This window comes from Contarinia nasturtii, unplaced genomic scaffold (genome assembly GCF_009176525.2).
Source record: "Contarinia nasturtii isolate CC-2019 unplaced genomic scaffold, AAFC_CNas_1.1 Cnas_scaffold_1699, whole genome shotgun sequence".
NCBI lineage: Eukaryota > Metazoa > Arthropoda > Insecta > Diptera > Cecidomyiidae > Contarinia > Contarinia nasturtii.
In genome coordinates this window covers 840,403-862,712 of record NW_022199032.1, presented here as the reverse complement: position 1 = coordinate 862,712, position 22,310 = coordinate 840,403, and the positions used below count along the sequence as shown (strand labels likewise).

General features: G+C 32.2%; 1 protein-coding gene across 1 annotated transcript in view; it reads right to left on the bottom strand.

Moving 5' to 3' along the window:
* The window catches only part of LOC116347129 (serine/threonine-protein kinase NLK-like), a 32,034-nt gene that overhangs the window by 1,277 nt on the left and 8,447 nt on the right, over nt 1-22,310 (bottom strand). Inside the window, 7 exon segments of the mRNA XM_031777599.1 lie at nt 2-30; nt 3,932-4,025; nt 4,327-4,528; nt 4,660-5,058; nt 5,140-5,332; nt 5,425-5,480; nt 7,150-7,279. Coding sequence (XP_031633459.1) covers nt 2-30; nt 3,932-4,025; nt 4,327-4,528; nt 4,660-5,058; nt 5,140-5,332; nt 5,425-5,480; nt 7,150-7,279 — 1,103 coding nt within the window.

Below are 22,310 nucleotides of genomic sequence, written 5' to 3'. Positions count from 1 at the left end.
GGCAATTCAGATGGATGTGCAACATTCGAACTATTTAGTTATTTCCAAAAGAAAAAAAAAACGTTTTGGGAAAAAAGAAAAGAGCAGAAAATATTCAAAATTATAGAGTTTCATCAAAAAAGAATTCCAATTATTTTATGTGCAATAAAAATTTAAATTTTGATCAAATTTCTACATGTAAATGAACATATGTACAAATAAATTGAAATAACGAAAAAAAAAATTAAAGAAAAAGCATGTAAATAAAAAAAAGTAAAACGGGAAAAATTACAAAAATATATAATATGAAAGATTAAAATTTTGTGTGATTTAACTACAGTGTGCATAATGATATTGATCAACAAAACTTTGACTGGTAAAATTGGTGAAAAGTCTTACTGATCAATATAATGATACACATCGTATTTACTCTTATCGTTTTATATAAAAAAAAGCGCTTATCAAGCAGTTAAATTATTTCAAGATGGAATGCTTTTATTCATCAAAAAAAGTAAAATTAAGTTAGAGACATGCTACAGATATATATATATTTATGTGTATATATGCACGATTTAACGAAAATATGTGTTTGATTGAATTGCAGTTTTTTTTTTGCGTAAGAAGTTCAACAATGTTTTAATAAAATATGGATTTTAATTCATTGGCGACGTTTGTGAAATATTTCGCGCATCTCATATTTTTAAACTGAATGAAATTCTACCGTTTCTAATACCTAATTCTAAACGTACAAACAAAATATTGACAACAACTGACCTGTACCCCTGTGAACGTGCGAAGCACAGGCAAACGAATGTAAAACGCACACACACACATTCATTCCTAAGTAATATTGTATTTTCTTTCTCTTTTTTACACTTTTTTGATTCATTTTTCATTTTTCATGTAGAGGGGGAAGTAGAAGGGGAGGAACAACTTTCTTGTGAGAATTTGAGCTTTATTTTTCTTCTATTTGATCGGTATTAAGATTTTCTCTACGTGAATTAGGCGGCGTACAAAAAGACAACCGGAACTAATAAAACTTTTAATGCCATCTTCTTAAACGAGACGAATGATGGCTTACCAAAACAACAATTATTTTGTTTGGTTCTGCAAAAGAAAATCAGCAAAATTTGGGGAAAAAAAAAGAAAAAAAAAATAACAGAAATTTGTTGTATATAAAAAAAATCAAGAAGAACAACGAAAAAAATATATGTTTTTTTTAAAATAATACGAATATTGTAGCACTATTTGATGATGATTTCTCATGTAAATGTTTTTAATCTTTAATTATATTACTCATGATATATGCGTCAATTTGAATCCGTTGCATAATGGATTTTTGCGATTGAAATGAGGGTGAGTATTTTCAATTTCTACGTCTATTCTACAGACAAAATGATACAATGCTAAAATTTACACACGTGCAAAAACAGTTTATAACACAAAAATACAAAAAGAAGAAATGTTTTGTTATTTTTTTTTTTTTTGGTTTTGCTTGTAATAACTACATTCTCTCTTAATAAATCTTATGGGCCAACTTAACGCTCTTCTCAATGTGTAGAACATCATGGAATATTCAGAATACAACAGAATAACGACGATTCGGAATAATAAATCTATTGAAAGTGAAGTCGTTTGGTTGAAAAACTATATTTGACAATGCATTGCGAGTCGCAATTTGCGACTGTTCAATCATATTGGTGCTTTGCGAATGTTGCACCCAGATTGACAGTCACTTATGATGTCTTCAATATTTGACCAATATACAAAATATAGCGAAAATTAAAGCCGACTTTTTCAAAAGAAAAAATTTGACTGCATGTTGTAATAAAATAAACCGAGCATGGATTTTTTTGATTAAAAAAAAAAACGAAAAAAACAACAGCAATAAAATATATCAATGTCATCACCGATTTTAAGAGATCACATTTCTTGAGAAATAGGCAAAAGAAACGCGTTATGTGTGAATAATTCAGAGTGTGTTCAAAAATAAATAGCTTAAGTACAATCATAGTAAAATTCGTCCAGTCTAAAACTTTGTTGCTTCCACTTGCATGATATCGAATGTGTGTATTTTTTTGGTGGTTTAAAATTGAGTTTCAAAAATATAGACACAAAATATTTCTACAAAAAAATTTTTTGTTGTATTTTATAATAGACAAAAATGTATACATTGAATGAAAATAAACAACATTGAATTTTTTTCAAAGGGACCAAAACCTTTTCAAGCAATTTGTTTCTTTGTTAAACATTTTTATGGAAAAAATATTGATATATTAATTCTTTTTCTTCTCAATTCAAGTTTTTAGTTGATTAATGGGATATTTACCATTCGTTTTAAATAAATGGTTTTGAGAATTAAAATGCGAATAGGCGAAACGGTGTTTTCCGAACTTATGTTTGTTTTTTCTTCTCTTTAGTAACTTCCCGATAGAAAATAGTTTAAAAGTATTTTCGACAACTTTGTCGAACTTACCTCTCAAAATATCTTTTAATGGGAAATTTAACAACGGGCATAAGTTTGAAAGCACCGAAACTTTTATTCTCAATGAATCAAATATATGTACACTTTTGGCCGAAAGGGAAAACGGTTTTTCATAATTTTGATTAACTGAATGAAAAAGAAAAAAACGTTTGTATATCTCTGTTCACACGATTTTTCTTGTATTTAGGTATGTGTATGGGTGGTGGGTATGTATGTGTGTGTGTGAAAGAGAGACAGAAAGAAAAAAAGAACGAGAAAAAAGAGTAAATGGAACAGCATAGAATTTTGAAAAGTTCTATTGCGTTTGAAAAATCAAATTGCGAAAATGAAAGTTTTTATGCAATGAAGAAAACAAAAAAAAAAAAATGAATAGCGGCAGCAACTTAAAAATACACATTAAAAACCAAAACAAAAGACTATCGAAATTTTACACACAAAGAAATATATGAGATTGAATATATTTATTAATAAGGAATCTAAACGAATTTTGTGTTTGTATACGAAATCACTGGGTGTTTTTGTTATTTTCCCAAAAAAAAAACAATTGGTATATTCACAAGAATTAAACAAAAAGAAATTAATATGAAGGGAACCTCATGAATAAAAAAATAAATAAATATAAAAAAAAAATATAGAGAACGAATCATGATTTAAAGTGGTTTTTTTTTTTTTTGTTAAAAAAAGGAAAGATTTTTAATATAATTATAAATAAAATGGCCATTTTGAAAAGAGTAGAAAATGTGATTAGATAAAAAAAATATAAAAAAAAAGAAAGAAATCGATTCAAGACACACCTAGGCGCCTGGGTGAAGTTGGTTGCTTGTCGAACGTTGATTGAAGAATAAATCTAATTGTTTTCTTTTCTCTTTATTTTGGTTTAAAACTTTCATTTGTTTTGTTTTTTTTTTTCTGTTTGATTTCGACTGCAATTTATTTTTAATGTTCAAACACAGACACAGTCACAATGATGTTGATTTTTTTGTGTGTGTATTGTTTGTGTTGTGTTTAGTGAAATTCGTTTACTGTTTTTTGAGTTTGATTTTGTTCAATTCACGGATTTTTGTTTGGGCTGATGCTTTCGGATGTTGATCAACATTTGAACACTTCATCTCTATAACACATTGAATGAAAATGATGACATTTAAAATATTTATGCAAATTCTATATAGTTTTATTGATGGATTTGGGTTAGGAATTAGCGTTGAGCGTTAAATCAAGTTCATCGACAAAATGTAAGTTCCATTTTTGGAAATTTGTTTTTTTTTTCTCTTGTTAATTGTCCTGGTGATTTCGATTTAAATTTGGTTTTTCATATTAAGATTTTACTAAGATGAGAAAAAGTAGTTTTTTTTTGTGTGATGGCAGTTAAGGTATTAGTTTTATGAAATGTTACCATTTATTCGTTTAAATAGAGTAAAGAAGAAGAAGGAGGAGGAGGAAAATGAATAATAATTGTATGGAAATTACCTGGCAAAACTTTTAAACGCTGCAGATTGGGGATTTATGCATAATGGCACGCGGCCAGTTTGTAATTGCTCAGCGATGAATTTATGCATTTCCTCTGAAAATGTTTACATATTAAAAATAAATATCATTTACATTCGACTTAAAAACTCAAATTGGTGCAATTTATTAATATTTTCAAACGAAATATTTTTGGCATCGCTTTAAAATATCGTCTAAGTAAATTGCTCATATTTGAGGTCTTTTTAATTTTATTCATTAATTTTGATCACTTTGATAAAATGCGTGTTTCATGTACTGTGATTCGTTGATCTCAGTAACAGAATTTATGCAAAAACAAGCACCAATTAGTTTGATCACGCAATTCGAAAGAATTTTGTTTTAAAAAAAAAACTTACCTTTAACTTGTTGTGTCGATGTAAGTTTACGTTCCCACAAATCATCAAAAGGTTGGGCAGCTGCCGGTTCGAAATCATTTGTATATTGTCGCAGTCCTGACGATGTGGTAAAACAACATTTGCACATGCAGGAATGGTATCGTAAACGGCCCTCGTCAAGATATGGATGGGCCAATGCATCAATAACTGATATTCTTTTATCCTGTGTGTGTGTGTGTGTATTGAAATTAAAACATCATTATGCTCAATGTCGAATGTTTTCGTAATAAATACTCATCAAATCAAGACTTTCATCTTATCTCTATAAGTCGATCTAGAAACTTATATACGTACCGGGTCAAACACCAACATCTGACACAACAAATGAACGGCTTCATGTGTTGCGTGCGAACTAAGTGTGTAGAGAGCGGAGAGAGAGGGCGGCTTTGGAGCCCGTCGCAGCATATGGGATCGTGCACCTTCGCATGCATGTCTCATATCTTCCAATGACGGTGTTCCTAGCAATTCGGTAATTAGTTCCAATTGTTGTACCGGACTTTGAGCTTGAAATAAAATTCGTCGTCCCAACAATTCGCCAAATATACATCCAACTGACCATACATCAACTGATGCCGAATAATGTCTTGAGCCCATTAAAATTTCCGGGCTACGGTAATATTGTGTGACAACTTCCTGAGTCATATGTTTTGATTGATCCGGTTCTTCAACTCGGGCCAGACCAAAGTCACATATCTAAATGAAGAATTTTTTTTTCGTATTAGTACCATTGCATAAAATTAACCTTTGACTTCAAGAAATTGAAAAAAAGTTTACCTTCAAAACGCAATTACTGTTCACCAGTAGATTGCCGGGTTTTATGTCTCTGTGAAGTATTCGCGCCGAATGCAAATATTTGAGACCACGCAAAATTTGATAGAGAAACACTTTAATGTGATCGGCGGACAAATGTTGAGGTGACACAATAATTTTGTGTAAATCTGACTGAAGTAATTCAGTTATCACATAACTATGATTTAAAAAAAAAAAACAAAACAGAAAACATATATTATTTTCATTCCATTTAATTAATCTTTTAATTTCATTGCATTTGACACTTACATTTCTTGGAAAAAGTCCAGATGAGGTGGCTGTAGAATATCAAGAGCTGAAAGGACCTGCAATAAAAAATTGCAATGATTTTTTTTAAATAAAAATTAAGAAAAACAATAAACAAACTTATTATGACTTTTGCATCAAAAAATCAAGTAAAAGCGAACTATTTGATGGTTTGATAAAATAAATCACAAAAAATTTCGCAATCAAATCGGTTTTCGGTGATCGATAAGTGCAATTTCCGGTAGTTTTTGAGGGACGAAACCTTTTTAACATTACTTTTACATTGTTCAACAATTTTTATGATTATCTAACCATTTTTTCGATTTGGCCATCAAGTGCACTTTAAAATCTTTTCAATCGACGCTGATAGTACGGAAGGACATAGAGAGAAACACAATGAAAAAGTTTAGTGAACCGAATCAAAGCGCGTTTTATAGAGCGAGTCAATAACGGCAACAATTACTCCGAAACCAATGATGAATGTTTGGCAACTGAATGCAATGACGTGATTGTCATCTCTACGCTAGTTTTCTGGTGTCGGAGAAAATCAATTTCGTTTTTTTTTCATTTTTGTTTGTGTTTTCGACAATCGAGACATTCTATGTCATAGCGATAGAGAAACTGAAATCAAGATGAACAAATTTAACCAGATCTGATGTAGAATACAGAGAATATGTTTAAAAACTGAATGAAAAATTAAAGCTTCATTTATTCTTGGGAATTGGTTTGAATGAGTTTAGATTGAACCATTGTGAATATACCATACAATGTTGCTAGCTAGCTATTTATATCAGCTATTGCTATAGGTATATATAAATAGCTGCTATTTAACGCATCTCTTTGCTCGGACGGTGTGAAAGCTGGACATAACAATGGTCTCATTATTTGACATTTTTAACGTTTTAAATCATTTTATAACAATGACACCAATGTTATGTCGAGTATACGCAGCGTCCGAGCAAAGAGATGCGTTAAATAGCAGCTATTTATATATCCCTATGGCAATAGCTGATATAGATAGCTAGCTAGCAACATTGTATGGAATATACACACAATCTAGGGGAATTTATCTGTTCGCGAATATATATTATTCGATGGTACATATACTATGCATATTTTACGAATCATGCATTGAATGTACGTATTTTGCGAATATTCGCAGTGAATATAAGCAAAATATACGCAATATTCACAGTGTTTTGATTGAGATAAAAACCCCTAGCACACAATGCGTCTTCGTATTTTGTATTGTAAGTTGTTTCGGATGACATTACTTGCTAAGAGAAAACGTGACCGTAAATAATCAACAAATACAAGAACACGATAAAAGACAATTTCCTTAAGGAAAACAGCGATTGAAGCTACACACAAGTGCACTTTAAAATCAATCCGTTGAACGTTGTGAATTTTATTGAACGATGGAATTCTTTCATTTTAAGACAATCTTTACAGTAGCAACATTAAATCACGTGTCAATTGCATATCAGTATTAAAATTCTAGATATATGTGGATGACCGTGAGCACATTTTTATTTATCCTCAAACAGCATGCTCATTTTTACAAAAAATTCTATATCATCATGTGGTCGATGTGAACGAAAAGTGTGTGTGTTGAACACACTGTGTTCACCTCTATACATGGATGTCAATTTTTTACGACTTATTTGCGTGTTGGCAAAGTATTTCAAAAATTCAATATGTTTTTTTTTCCTTTTTCACAATACTTACATTCTCATGTTTGAAAAAGCATAGCATTTTCAATTCACGAAATACTCGTTTGGAGGATACCAGCGACTGAAACACATTTGGAAGTTTTTTTAATGCAACACGCCGTCCATCGCGTGGATCCGTCACAGCCCTGTAATAAAAAAGAAATGAACATTTTAATTAATAATGTCGGCAACAAATTCAAAAGTAAAATAAAAAAAGAAACAGAACAGAATGAGAAAAGAAGCACTCTGATTGCTACGAATTCCAAGTATGTAATATCATCAGTCTGGAAAAGAAATATCGATACAGAAATCCTATATATGTATTTCATAACAATCATTTTTGTTTCATTTATACGAATCGACTAGACTAGAAGAAGTCTGTGCAAATGCACCAATCAAAACCGATTTGATTTCGACTTTCGATGAATTAACGGAGATATGTGAGCTTTTCGGAATAATATGCGAATTTATCGAATATCATCATTGTCTCTTATAGAAGACATCGATTCGATTTTCGTTTTGTTTTCAGTTCTATCTGCTCTGATTTTGTGGTGCTTGTACGCGCAAAACTGAAAACAAATGTGTGTCAGTAAGACGTTGTCGTTTTTCCGTTTCACGCTTAAAATAATCATTCAAGTGCGTGCCTAGCGTTTCATTTTAGCAAATCACACACACAATTTTCTACGTCAATCGTAAATGAGAAATAAATATGTTCGTGAATAGTTTTTAAAAGAGTGAGAAAAAAAAAACTGAGAAACGGTTAACACGCGCATGTAAGCACTTGACATCAGAATCTTGGCGTAATTCAAAAACTTGAAAATTTGTCATATATATATTTTTTTTACTCATAAAGAACTCATTATTCAAATGTTAAATTTTTAATGTTTAATTACGTGTTATCATTGTTGACGGTTGAACGATAATGGCTTGAATTCCGATGATCGATTTGTCGGACTATGATTAACATGGTGTTAAAGACGCATGGTGCAATGAAAAAAAAAGCTTACGTATGGTGGCAAGCATTTGCAACCATTGATTATGTCATTATTAGTCAAATCCTATAATCACGTGGTCAAACTCTTAAACAGTATCACTTCTTTCTAATACAGAATAAAGAGAGTCAATTCGCATTAAAAACACCATTTTCAAATTATCATCGAAATTTTAAAAATAAATTTCACAGAAATATTTATTTGCTGAAGGTCGAGTTCTTTCTACACACATCGTTTGCTAATTTTAGATTTCATTACACTTCGTCGACGAAGAAGTAGAGGTAATTCTGAATTCTGCGTAGTGCAAAAAAAAGAGCGTATAAATGTGAGATCAACTAGTACAATTGGCATCGAAACATATGCTTTCAGATGGGATGCCATTTAAAGAACAGTGCACAACTGCCCAGCTGCCGTTATTGCTGCTGTTGTTCAACGCCCGTGGCCATACAAATTTACTTTAATCGTTGTCGTCGCCATGTGCGATGAGTCGACAGTCAAATGGATTAATTGAATATGAGAACGTTCAACAAACGACAACAGCGCGACGAAGAGAGAAAACGCACGTGCAACACTCAATGTGGCCATATGCCTTGCAGTCATACATTCCATCATACCCCGCAAAACCTCTGTCACTGACCAATTTAATAAAAAAAAAAAAGGAAATATATACGCTGTTAGAGAGCAAGCGGGTGAACGGGGATCGGGCTGTTCTTAACTCTATGTTCGTATTTTACATCAACTATTTATAAATTTATTGATTGTGATGACAAATATGCCCGTTTTGCATGAATATCAATGTGATTTTCTTTTTTTACTTTATTTATAATAGGAACTTGATCCGGTTTCTGCAGCATTCTATTGTGTTTAATACATGGTGCATAAAATGTTAAATAAGAGAAAGAAAAAAACTTTCATTTGGTTCCCACACACAAACAGGATATGTGACATGTTATTCATTCCTGTTGGAATGTAAAAAAGAAACGTGCGACCTGAAACACGAGTAATTTAAGATATATATACATTATACACATGTCTCATGTATGATGATTTTGTTTTTAATAGGAAATCATTTCCTTTCTGTTTGCCTCTGAGTCGTTGACAACGCGCTTCAAGTATTTCGATTAGTCCAAAGAATCGCTTTAAATGCAATCAATGCCAAAAGATTGAAAACTATCAATAGTTTTTCGTTTGATATGAAAACGCTTAATAGTGGATGCCGCACAACGGCTTATACAAATGTCTCACTAATTTTGCATGTATTTAATAGAATTGTATACAAAAACATCGAAGGACATAAATCGTTTCTCAACAAATTGTGTGTTGTTGCTTACCATCAGCTATTGCTACTATAGTAACATGCCAAACGAAAAAAAAAAAACTTGTCCAACAAATTGCAAATAAGTGAGCGCAAAGCATATGTTTTATCGTTCTCGTTGTCTATCTGTTGTTCTCTTATGATTCATTCCAGTCGAAAAAGTGGTTAATAACGAATAGTTGGTTCGGTTATTTATAACTCTATTCCTTAAGTGGCATTAAATTAATGAAAAATATGCCGAGAAAAAGCCGCAAAAAATTGATTTTAATTGAGTCATGTGTGACTCTTGCAATTTTTTGTTGTTGGTTGTCGAGTTCATCTTCCTTTTCAAAGCGCATTCGGACATTGTTTGCAACACACAACAACAAACCAAAAAGTAAATAAACCTTTGTTCGGAAAATTGCGCACAAATTAATTGAAACTGCGTATGTATTTTTTTTTATTAACAATGTACCGTGCAACACATGACAATCCTTTGTTTATCGCTTGCAATATGAAATGTTTCATTGTAATTAATTACAAACGGCATTATAACTATCGTATTATTAAATGCCAACGACATTTTTCATATTATTCATGACATTTTAAAGAAACTATATATATATCAATAATAATAATGAATTTTGAGTAAACAGAGAGAGAGAGACGATTGTCGATGACAGCAATAAAGAGATGTTTTTCTTCTCTTTTACGCCTTTAAATTGGATTTGTCTACGCAAAATATTTGAAATTGCAGGTTTGTCGATAAAATTCGATTATATGATATAAATGTATACTTATCGATTAATGATTCACCGAATATAATAATCAAACGATATCGGTTTGGTGTTGTAGAATTTATAAACGTGCGCCTTTTTATTGCTGTTGATTACTTGGCTTCAAAGCACATTTATCGAAATCGAATCGATTGCCGCTTAATATCAAATATCAATATTTGGATGTTTATTTCTCCAATATAATTGCGGAATTTTAACAACAATTGATGAACAATTTGCTGATCACATGTTTCTTATTCTTATTGGCACTATACTACTTCACATCAACAATTGGTGCAATAATAACAGAATGGTTTGATTTAAAATAGGAAACACCAACAAAATAATACAATAGGTAAAAAGCAGCTAAATAACCGAATGAGAAATTGTGTAAAGCATTATTTTATTTATTGATACCATTATCAGTGATTTTCAGTTATTCTAAATATTCGAAATGAAGCGTTGAAATGTTTGGTTCCACTTGATTGTAAAACTACCAACCAGACCATATACTGAGCATAGATATTTATCCGAGATATTTTGTGAGAATCTGATAATTAATGCAGCAGTCCATGCATTATTGCTCCTTCTAAACGAAAATTGTGTGAGACTCGAATTAGCGTGTGTACCTTAAACACAATACGCTCGTACATCGCAGACAAACGAGGAAAACAATGAGTTAGTGTGTAAGCATGAACGTCGATCTGTGCATTATTACTCCTTTAAACGAATTGTGTTTAAGTCAAACGATTCAAGTCTTGTACACAGTTCGTTTAGAATGAGCAATAATGCATGGAGTGTTACATTAATTATCAGATACTCACAAAAGATCTCGGATAAATATCTATGCTCAGTATATGGTCTGCTACCAACCAATACTGTTTGCATTTTATTCGGATATTTGTTTTATTTTCATTTCAAATACACAGTAATATAATTATTGTATTGATTTACTGTCATGTGTCTACACATATTCAAATAAAAAATCAATTCCAGCCTGGTGGCCTCCAAATCACTTGAATTTCATCATGGTTATCTATTTTTTGTTTTGTTCCAATTGTAAAAAATCAACTCTAAGTCAGTAGTCCCACACAGTACTTAAAAATCATACACTTCTATATTTATAGTGGAGACGCCCATACGGCATGAAGTATATAAACATTTTCGCGCGATTTTCGATGTGATAATCTGAAATGTTATGCGTTTCAAAATTAATTTCGACTATTGGCGAAGTATGTATTGGAAATAAAATGTTCCAGATAGAAAATAAAAATAAACTTCTTATCGTTATAAGTATATGACGTTTAAGTACGATGAAAGTATAACTCCACATTAGAAGTGACACAAACAAATTAGCAGGTATGCGTGGTCTCTTCGAAACAGCCGGTTCATTCAATTAAGTACTGCGGAATTTCTGTTCTATATGAATGAACATAAAATTTATGCATTCTATACTTTATGCGAGTGAGCTGCATCTTTGATTCAATGTGCTGTTGCGTACGTTCATGGTTTTTCAATTATTTCATGGTTCATGTCATATCGTTCACACACCTGAAGATTTTTTTCAGGCTAATTTTATAAAAAAAAATTTCATACGTGAACATGCTGCGGTATGAGCAAAACGAACCGAATATTGATCGCTTAGAATGTTTTTCTTTTAAAAGTTATACAATACATTTCTTTCAAACCATAATTGGACAATTTCGCTCGTTTAAAAAAGTGTACGGAAAGGTGAATCCCGTGTGTCTAAATGTGGATTCGTGTCTTGGCCGATGCAGAAGAATAATGGTTATTTAAATGTCTGGTTTTTACAAAAGGAAACCACACAAACCAAAAAGGAAGAAGAGAAGAGCAATCAACGAACAAAAAAAAGTGTGTATATTTTTGCATCGCAGTATGCTTACAAATATGATATTAAAAAAATAACAATGAACGGTCCAAGAATCGGCAAACGATATATCTGTATGTATGTATTTGCAAAATTGTGTGAGTGAACGAAAAATGAAGACAGGTGTAGACGGATTACAGCAGATGCAAACACTCGATGCGTAACCGATCAATTGGATCGTCTTGATGGATATCTAGTGTATGGTTAAATGGAGCCGCTGTGCTGTTGGTGATATGGATTTTTCAAGTAAATTGGATCAGAAATCACATTTTTAGACAAATTCACACAAATTTGTAAGAATTTAGTCGGTCTTCTATGTTAGAATAAAGCTCGAATTTAATGTTCATTTTATAAGACAAAATGACCTGAAATTACTGGACATTTCAATTGACGTCTTCCTAATTAGGGATGATATCTCCAAAAATGTTTTCGATTCAGCATAATATTTGTTAGATGTTTTAAAAAGTGACATCAATATTTAACTGTGATATAATTTGATGGTTTTGTGTCTAACCAAAGTAACATTAACTCATATGATATCAATATCTCGTTAAAATTTCCAAATAACAAAAGAGCTTTCTGACGAAATTCGAAGGCAACAGGGTTTTTGGAATGGCTTTGATCAAATCAATTGGGAAAATATCCTTTGGGTCGTTCGCATATTCTTTTTTTATAAGATGGTTATTTATTACATTGTCTGGATTTCCTCATATATGCAGTTTTGCCAATAACTATTTTACTTGCTGCGATTATGTTTCTTCATTGTCGTTGCATTTGCTACTTCGTTTTTTTTGGTGAATGCATTGAATTACTGCAACAACATCTGCTATCCCAACCAGACGAATATTTATAAATACAACTGCCCACAAAACAGATTCATTATGGTTCGCAGAATATACGTCGTATACATACATGAAAAACATCGTTCAATCGACCGTATGTCAGTTTCCGGTAATTTTCTGATGCCAATATTATAATTTTTTTCTTTTCTCCTTTTAGATTAACTTCGAAAAAGAAAAACAATCATTTTTGGAATTAATAATTATGGCATGTTTTCTTGGTGAAAATGTCATTTGCCAGAAAGTGTCGGTTTCAAGCTCAGCAAATTCAGCAAAACGGATATTTATACCAATAGCTGGGTATTTTTCTTCGTTAAGAATCCTATGTCACTTATCAAGACATAAAATATGTTTTAGCGAATCGTCCATCCATGAAATAAAGATTGGGTATGCACGCAAAGAGCCAAGAAAATTATACGATTGCACGTGCATTTTTTTGTCTCCTTAGCTTGAAAACCTTTCATTGCGATTGTTAAATGTATTTCTTATTGCACTTTAATAACGATTAATTTACAGTGCATTTTAACATTTTCTATGACTAAATGGCTAGCTCGTTCATTATTCATTTGTACTCTCAACGATTCGTTGGAATGTTTGCTTCTTGGTCATGCCTCAGTTCACTGACTATTTATTTATTTATTTGTTTGTTCTTCTGGAAACAGCAAACAAATGTGATGAATATATAAGATTGCAGTTTTTCATGTAATGTGAAAGCTTCATGACGATCGGGTACGGGAGCATCGGATCTTTGCTTATCTACTCACGCAGTTTCGATTTGAACCAAAATAAAATTGACAGACTGTAGCTAATCAAAACAATAACCAAGAGAAAAAACATTTCGACTTGAAATCATATCAGTACATGGGCAGAAATAGGATGTAGGTCCGGATACACTTAATGTTTTCTGAGTCACTGAGCTGTCAAATAATTAATTTTCCAAAACCTGCTTAAAACCAAAAAAACAATAATTCTTCAATGGATTTTGGTTTGTAAATGAAATGCTTTTGAAATTTATCTGAATTCCTGAGAATAAATGTGAAATATATCTCATATACGTTTCGCTTCAATAGCAATCAATTTCATGTCTCACATTCATTCTCGATATTTTATTTTTTCTTTACTTTTCGTAGGGAACCGAAACACGGAACGCGAGGTGTTCGCGGCGAAAATAAAACAAATTTAAATACAATTTTTAAATCGTCTTCATACGTCCTTTCCTTTATTCAGTAGCTTTTGTACGCATCACAGAATGGAAAATATAAAAATAGTTGATAGAAATATGGTTATCATGTGTATGTGTGTGTGTGTTTGAGAAAAATCCCTCGATGACGCACCAATCCAAAGTGTCATTCACATCTACTTATTTTCATTCTTCTTCTCACAGATAAATACTTTGTATGAAAATTTTATAGATATTTTGCTGAGTTTGATTTGTACGTGTGTGTTGACAAAGCGGCAATTTGCGACTAAATCTCGTCGTAATAAATCTACAGATACAACACGATGACAAATGGAAACGACGATGCACGTTTAAATGAGTACGAGATGCTTAAAGAAAAGTGTTCATGCGCCAAGAAAATGTCACAACAACAAAAAAAGCAGTCAGATGTTAATTGTGCATTATATTTTTGTTGTTTTTTGTTCGCATTGTGAACGCTATTCAATGCCATTGTTCTCATTGCATTTTCCAAACTTTTCGAGCTTATAATCTCGGAAATAAAGGAATTAAAATAATCCTCAATACCAAACTATTTAGAATTTTAATGTCGAACAACAACTTGGTTTTTGATAAACCTGTTGGACAAACTGTTCTGATAACTAAAATTATTAGCGTAAACTGTTCTATTCGCATCGATGACTATTCTCTCTCTCTCTTTTAATTTCGAAAAAAAAAACTTCGACACCGCGAACCGTAATCGTATAAATAAATGTGATAGTTCATGGCAACGATAACAGAACAACATAGACTTCTTCGAATCATAACATTACAAAAGAAACGACGTAAATTGGTGAGCGCAAGTTGAAAAATATCAACACCAGACCGATGCATAAAGCACGGTAAACAATTTTATTGTTTATCGAACACTATGCTCACAACAACACCATTCAATTTCGCCATTTATCTCGACAGCAAAGCAATCACAATGTAGCCTTGTGACATTGTAAGTGTAAAAGCATATTCATAAGAACTCTGATTTATTTGTTTGTATGCTGTCGATGGCGATTACTCAACATAACACAAAACGTGTCAATCAACATAGTTTATTTCAACAACGTACATCTTTAATCCAGTTAATCAATGGCCAAACGAAAGTTTATATAATTAACAGCAAAATTCCAGTGTGTGTGTGTGCATTTATATATTCTGAAAATCGTACCATATACATTTGAGGTATAAGGCATCAAGTCTGCGTCAAAAAAGCATTGCATGGGAACGAAAGTGGCGAAAAAAAGAGAGAAAAATACAGAAAAATGAGCGTTCCTTAGTTGTATAGTAATAAAAGGCCGCGACACAATACAAACAACGCACATATAAAAAAAAGAAGAAGCAGCGACATCAGAAAGAGTTCAATGTTCCCCCGCAGACCAAAAAGAATCATTCACCAGGCTATTTAGAATAATAACAGAAATGGAATGAGGTGTAAAAGAGAACAGCACGAAAAGAGACGGAGACGGAGACAGACAGATAAATACACGCATATCTAACTGTAGAGCATATATTGCTCTTGTTTTGCCGTTTGCATTGGCGTTTCAGTGTGATTGTGTTGTATGTCTATAAGAGTGTATATGCGTTTTATACGCGCTGATGTTTATCCGAGCCGAATGACGGATGAGAAAAAACGCAATGCTGATCATTATATATATTTTTTTTTTCTGTTCTTTTTTTATTATTATTCTCTTGCGTTGGGCCCAACTTGTAGTTCACTGAAAACATTTAGTTATTGTTATGGTATGTACTTATTTACTACACATGAGTTGGTGCTATAAGAGTCAACACCGAACCACCACACCATATAGAGAGTGCGTTAATTCGCTCTATGGTGATGAGCATAACAACAAATGAATGAAACAGAACGTAGAACAAGGCCAGTTCATGATTCTTATAATTTTACACATAATTTTTCTTTTTCGTTCTTCGTTCATTTTCACTGTATTCGATGTGTAAATGCACACTAAGGTCACATAGAGGCGAAAAATCTCAACAGCCAGTTCGACAAACTTATTATCACGTAGATATGTGCGTGAAACTGTTTTGCAGAGTTCAGTGTATCTTGAGTATCATCGACAACCAAAATCACCAAATGTTCACCGTTCTGGCCAATTCACATTTTTTTTTTTTCATTATAATTCGACTTCTAGTTGAATACAAAATTGAGCAATTGTTTTTTTGGTGTGCGTGTGAAAAGAACAAACGGCATTTCTATATCCGAAAAAAAGCGAGCTCCAAAAATGCCTCGAGTTGAATGCATTCAAGAATTTGAATGCAAGGTGAGATTGCTTTCATTATGACTTTAGTTTAGTGTTGCGCACATGGAATGAGCTCACAGACATACCGTCATGCAAGAAACATAGAATTCCATTCGTCATGTGGTTGGAAAGAACAATAACAACAAAAAAAACAAACGGCGATAACTATAGCAGTGACTACGAGAAAACAGAAATAAGCATAAAAATATTATTCTCACAAGAGATTTAATCGAAACCATTTATCTTAGTCACTATTATGAAGTAAAATTACAGACACACAAATAAAAGAGATAACAACAATGGAATGAAAACGCTTTTCAAATAAATAATTTGTTAAAGTTTAGACACCGTGATAAATTCAATCGTACGCAGAGCCACAAGTGCGAGCACATGCAAAATGACACTTGATTTGTAGCTTATACTTACATACACACACACACAAGGAGGCGAAAGAGAGAAAGAATATGGATTGATCGCGATTGAAGCCACTGAAAGAAGAACTTCTCCAGACCGAATTCCGAAATTGTGCACCATCATAGTCGATTAATTTCGAAGTATTTATCTTCGAACCTTTGAAAAAATTTATCCTGTTACCTTTCGTCTAAACAATGTGAAGACAACGAAAAGTTAAGCATTTGAATCGACGCGTACATCTTCACACTCTAACCACATTCAAACACCGATAGAACACAAATATCATATTTTGAGTTTAACAGATATACGTATACTTCTTCTTATAATAACAAATGCCTACATAATGATGTACCATTCGCTGTCATTGATGTGGCTTACAGTGAATAAGAAGAGAATCGTCATCGGTGCATCTTAAATCGGTTAAAAAGATAAATTATTCGGAATATTTTCCAATTAAACAAAAGAAAACTAGGAAAAAACAACAAGCGCTCGAAATTACGAAGATTGAGACAAATCAGAGCTCTTTTTCTTATAATGGTCGTCTATAGTTTTTGGTCTTTCATCTCAATGCTATGCGTCAATATATTCTTGTTAAATTCGGCGACGTGAGGACGTGATCGTATATATTATGATTTGAGTTTGTTTTCATAGTGTTTGTGTCGACACAATTTCAAATAATTTATATTCTTTTGTCACACCATCATTCTTCGTCTTCACTTCATTTTTGACAAATGTCTCATGTCTTTAAAATCAAAAGTCAATGTTACCATCGTCATGTTAATACATTCATTGTTTTGGCATTATAATTATCGTTTTAATTATTGACAGGATTGATGGAAACATCATATATATTTTTGTTGTTGTTATTATTTCGTGTTGCATTGTCGGCTGTGAGCAATAAAACAACATTTTTCATATTTATTTTGATTGGTTAAATAAATACGAACTGCATCGATTCCATATACATACAAAGAACGAACGAAACGTAAGCACTAATGGTAACACTTGCAATGACGTATGTGGATTTTCGTTCACATTCCAAAAAAAAAAATACGAAGAAAAAAAAACTTTATATATTGAAGGAAAAGAAAAAATAAAATCAGAATGCATCAGACCATCTGCGAGAGATAGAATCGAAAAGTTAAAAAGGGAAACAAGTTTTCTTCGATAAAATAAATGTTTGATTTTGACGATTGTACATTGTACAATCCGGTTTTTTGGTCGACTGATTTGTCATTATTCGTCTATCGTATATGATAGTGTGAGAGAAACGGTGTGTGTGTTTGTGTTGCGTGTGCTTATAAGAAGGAACAAAAAAAAGTTCACTTTATTTACTAAAATATAACAAGAATTGTACACTTTAGTAATAATTCTTGCAAATCCATCAGTCGATTGTTCATGTACAATGTATATATACATACATATACGATTACTGTCTTTCACACATCGCAGAATCTTGTTGGTCTAGCACATGAAATGTGTATCAGAAAGGACAAATGATACGGCATTTCTTTCTTGACCGACAAGTATTACTAGATTGCTTGGCCATATATTACCATAAAATACACATTGCCTCTGCACAATGAAATGAATTCGCGCTTACACCTTATTTTAAATTTAAAAGTACATTGAATATCTATGTAATCAATGAAACGAACAAATAAATCATGTCACCGAATAAACGCCGACCAATTGATAAATTTCCTTTTCAATTCTGTTCTGACAAATAGAATAGTAATATTCCATTTGACTGAAAACACCTTCATTGTTGATGCAAAGTGTTAATTATGAATCACAAAACAATTTTTCAAATGGATGGCCTGAATCAGCACCAACTTCATCAAACAGCATGTTGATCGATAAAAAACAAACACGCACACAAAATCGAATTTTCCGGAAATGACATGAAATTGGAATGGTTTTTAGTAAAGTTATCATCAAAAAATCTCTACACGATATATTTTCTATATTCATCGCGTGAGGATTGCGTATTTGTCACGCTGTAATGTCAGATGGTGCCAAAAATGAAATTTGTTTTTTTGTAGTTTTGGAATGAAAAATAGTTCACGAAAATCATATATTCACCAAAATGTGTGTGTATTTCAAATGTCTGCCTGCAATAGTGTGTGTTTCTTTCCTTTTTTCGACATTTCTTGCTGTTAACAATACAGTGAATTCTTTTAAGTTTTACCTATGCGCATTCTCTCAAAGATAACCATTTTACGCATTTGAATCTTCAGTGTCTGAAAAATGTTTCTTTGATTATACATAGTGGATAAACGCTCATTTTTTATGTTTCTTTTAAAAAAGAACAGACAGACTAGAATCGTTCAAGCTTCATGTGCAGGTAATAACCAAAAAGGGAACATGTTGCGAAGGTGAGCCGAAAAAAGGAATAAAAAAATGCATCCAACAAAACACAGCGAGCACATAACACACTGCTTAACATGTGAAGAAAGAAGAAGAGCTCTCATTCACCAAAAAAAAAAAAAAAACTAAAGCATGGTCAGAGAGAGATCGAATGGTGAAATGGAACCGAACAGAAGAGAAAAAACACCAACTATTCCGTCTGGCATTTTATTTCATTACATACAATTAAGTATGTTCTCAGGTAGATGTTTTAATAACAAAATCAGTTTTCTCTCCTGTGGTAGAATTCTGAAGTTTGCAAACTTTAGGCTTATTGTATGCGCAAGAGATGAAAAATAACTACTATATGTGAGTTTCTTTAACCTCTCTCAATTCTCTACTGTTTTACTCTCTTCCTCGCTCTCTATGTATCTCTTTCACTGTGTCGTTTTTTTTTTTGTCTTACACTCACCAACTCAATCGTGCCCTTTCGGTGTTACTTTATTTCTTAAATCCTGTTTGTCTTTGCATGCAAGGTAATTAAATAGTTCTATTGTTGTGTTTGTTTGCACCGCTTTATAATTCTACAATATATTAAATTTAATTTTTATCATCATCAGAAAATCTCATCAAGAATACAAACGAATCATGAATAATCGATATATTTAATCCGAACCACGATCCACATACCAAAATTTATCTGTGTTGATATATTTTGTTTTCTTCATTCAGCAGTCCAGATAAAAAAAATGCGGTTCTGATAAATGTCGTCGCGTCTCTATCAAAATTTCCGCGAATAAAATGCCTTATACCAATGCTGTATCAAATATTTCGATCTCGTTCAATTTTATTCACAAAAAGTATACACTTTATTAATAATATATTCTTAAGTATACATTTTTTGATGGAGTGGGGTTCATTAAAGCATAAGTTAAATATGGAAGGAGTTCGAATTTACTGTGAATTTTATTTTTCATTTGGATTTGTTTGTGCACCAGCATATATATTGCTGTTGTATGGGAAATAAGCTCTTCAAAACGACTATTACTAGTCGTCCATACCAGTTTATACATATGGGAAAAGAGTGCATTTTCCTCTATGGTTTGCAACAAAATAAGAGGTATTTTGTTCACCGCAACGATTCTTCTGCCTTCAGCATTCGAGCCACTGAAGTGCAGCAGGCTTGATTGTTTGTTATTTTATTATAGTAGCGTACGCGTTCGTACATGTGTTGAATTTGTTAAATGTGCAATGTGCAATGTGCATGCTGTGTGGTTGGTAAACGTCAAATATAAACTAAAGCTGCAACAAACACACTCATTGCCAATGAACTGAGAGTCGACTGCAAAAGTGTGCGTTTCGTGCGTGTGTATGTGAGGGAAAGCGTATGTGCATACATCACAACAACATCACTGAAATTGTTGCTGCACATTTAATACTACCTTATGACACATTTGCTGTTTCAATACATTATGTGCAGCTGTTTATCTTACAGAGTATTTCGATAAATACAATATGTATGAAATTCTTTTTTTTCCTCTTTTTGGTTACACTATCCATATCTATTTTCTATATTTAAATGTTGTTTTTTCTTGTTTGCGATTGAGTTAACTCTCGTTTACATTTTTGGTTATAAAGGGCAATAGACAATTTTTGAACACTATATCTTTTACATACAAATTTCATTTGCTCAATGTTTTCCACGTTTGGATGCTACTGTCTATCATGTGTTTTTCAAAAATCATTACGAGTTTTTGAAGTTCCAACCAAGCATTTTTGGTCGATGGCTGAAAATTACAACCAAGAATTTTTCCCACTACGAATTTAACACATAATTCGGTGTATTTCGGTTTTTGTGATCAATGAAAAATGCACAAATTTATTTTGATAAGCATATGCTCATGTAATTTTTGGTAGTTTATTCAACGATTTTGGATGTTGTGCCATCAACATTTGGAAACAATATATGTTACCTGGGACATTTTCCTGTACATTATTTGTGCATCTAAGTTATAGCCTGACTAATATATTGAATAGAATCCCTTCAAAATACCTTCGGTTCGTCACTATTCAGTGTATCCCATTGTAAATGTGTTAATGCATTTTGTACTCGGGTTTTTTTCTTCTCTCGTTATTTTGTGGGCGCAACACGCTCGTTCTTCATTTCCATCATTATTATCATCATCTTCTTTTTCTCTTTTTTTTATTGGTGTTTTTTTTTTGTTCAAGTGTCGAGGAAAATATGTTGAAAACACATTTGAACCGGGAATGAAGTTAATTCAAAGAGCATGAAAATTGATATTTATTCAAAACACAAAATCCTTCAAAATGCTCGATTATTTTCTTCTTGTTCTCGTTCGAATGATGCTTTCTACCGAATAAAAATGACATATTGATTATTCCATCAAAATGAAGGAAAAGCGAAATAACAATGGCCATTGAAAATGTTAACCAAGACAAGAGCATTCCAGTTCAAGCATTTGTGCCACAAAAGATGTCTGTGTTTCAGATTGAAATCTAAATCGATGATTAATCGTCTATGTCTACTAACATCACGGCAGATGAGAACCGTCTACGCATTTTATTCGATTCCATGAGCGTGTTCAGGTTTTTTTTTTGTTTCATTATCGATTTCAATTTCTCTGTAGGAATAATAATAATAATAGAAAATCAACTAGAACATTATGCCACACGTTTAAATAGGCAAATGTATAGTTCTAGCACTTGAATGTAACGGTTTCGAGTCTATTTGTATATCAATGGTAGTTTTCATCGATGCTAACATGCACAAAATGCAAAGAAACTTCACCAATCATCATCGCAAACTAATTGCTCTTCTTAATGATGCTTCATTCATTTTCTAATTAAACACACTACCATGGTATTTGAAACGTTTATGTGTCTATTGATGTGAAAATACATTGGCTTTTTTTGGATACGCCATTTTTTTTGACCCCCGACAAAATTCCTTATATTCGGATTTCGAAAGATGTCGAACTGGGTGCGAACATGGTAAAAACAACAGCAGATTATATGTGTAGACTCATGACTCAATAGTTTTTGCCAGAAATAAAAAAAAAACCGAAAATAAAACGATAAATGCGTAAATAATAGGGTATTTTCCATTGGTAAAAATATTTTCCTTAATAAAATGTCG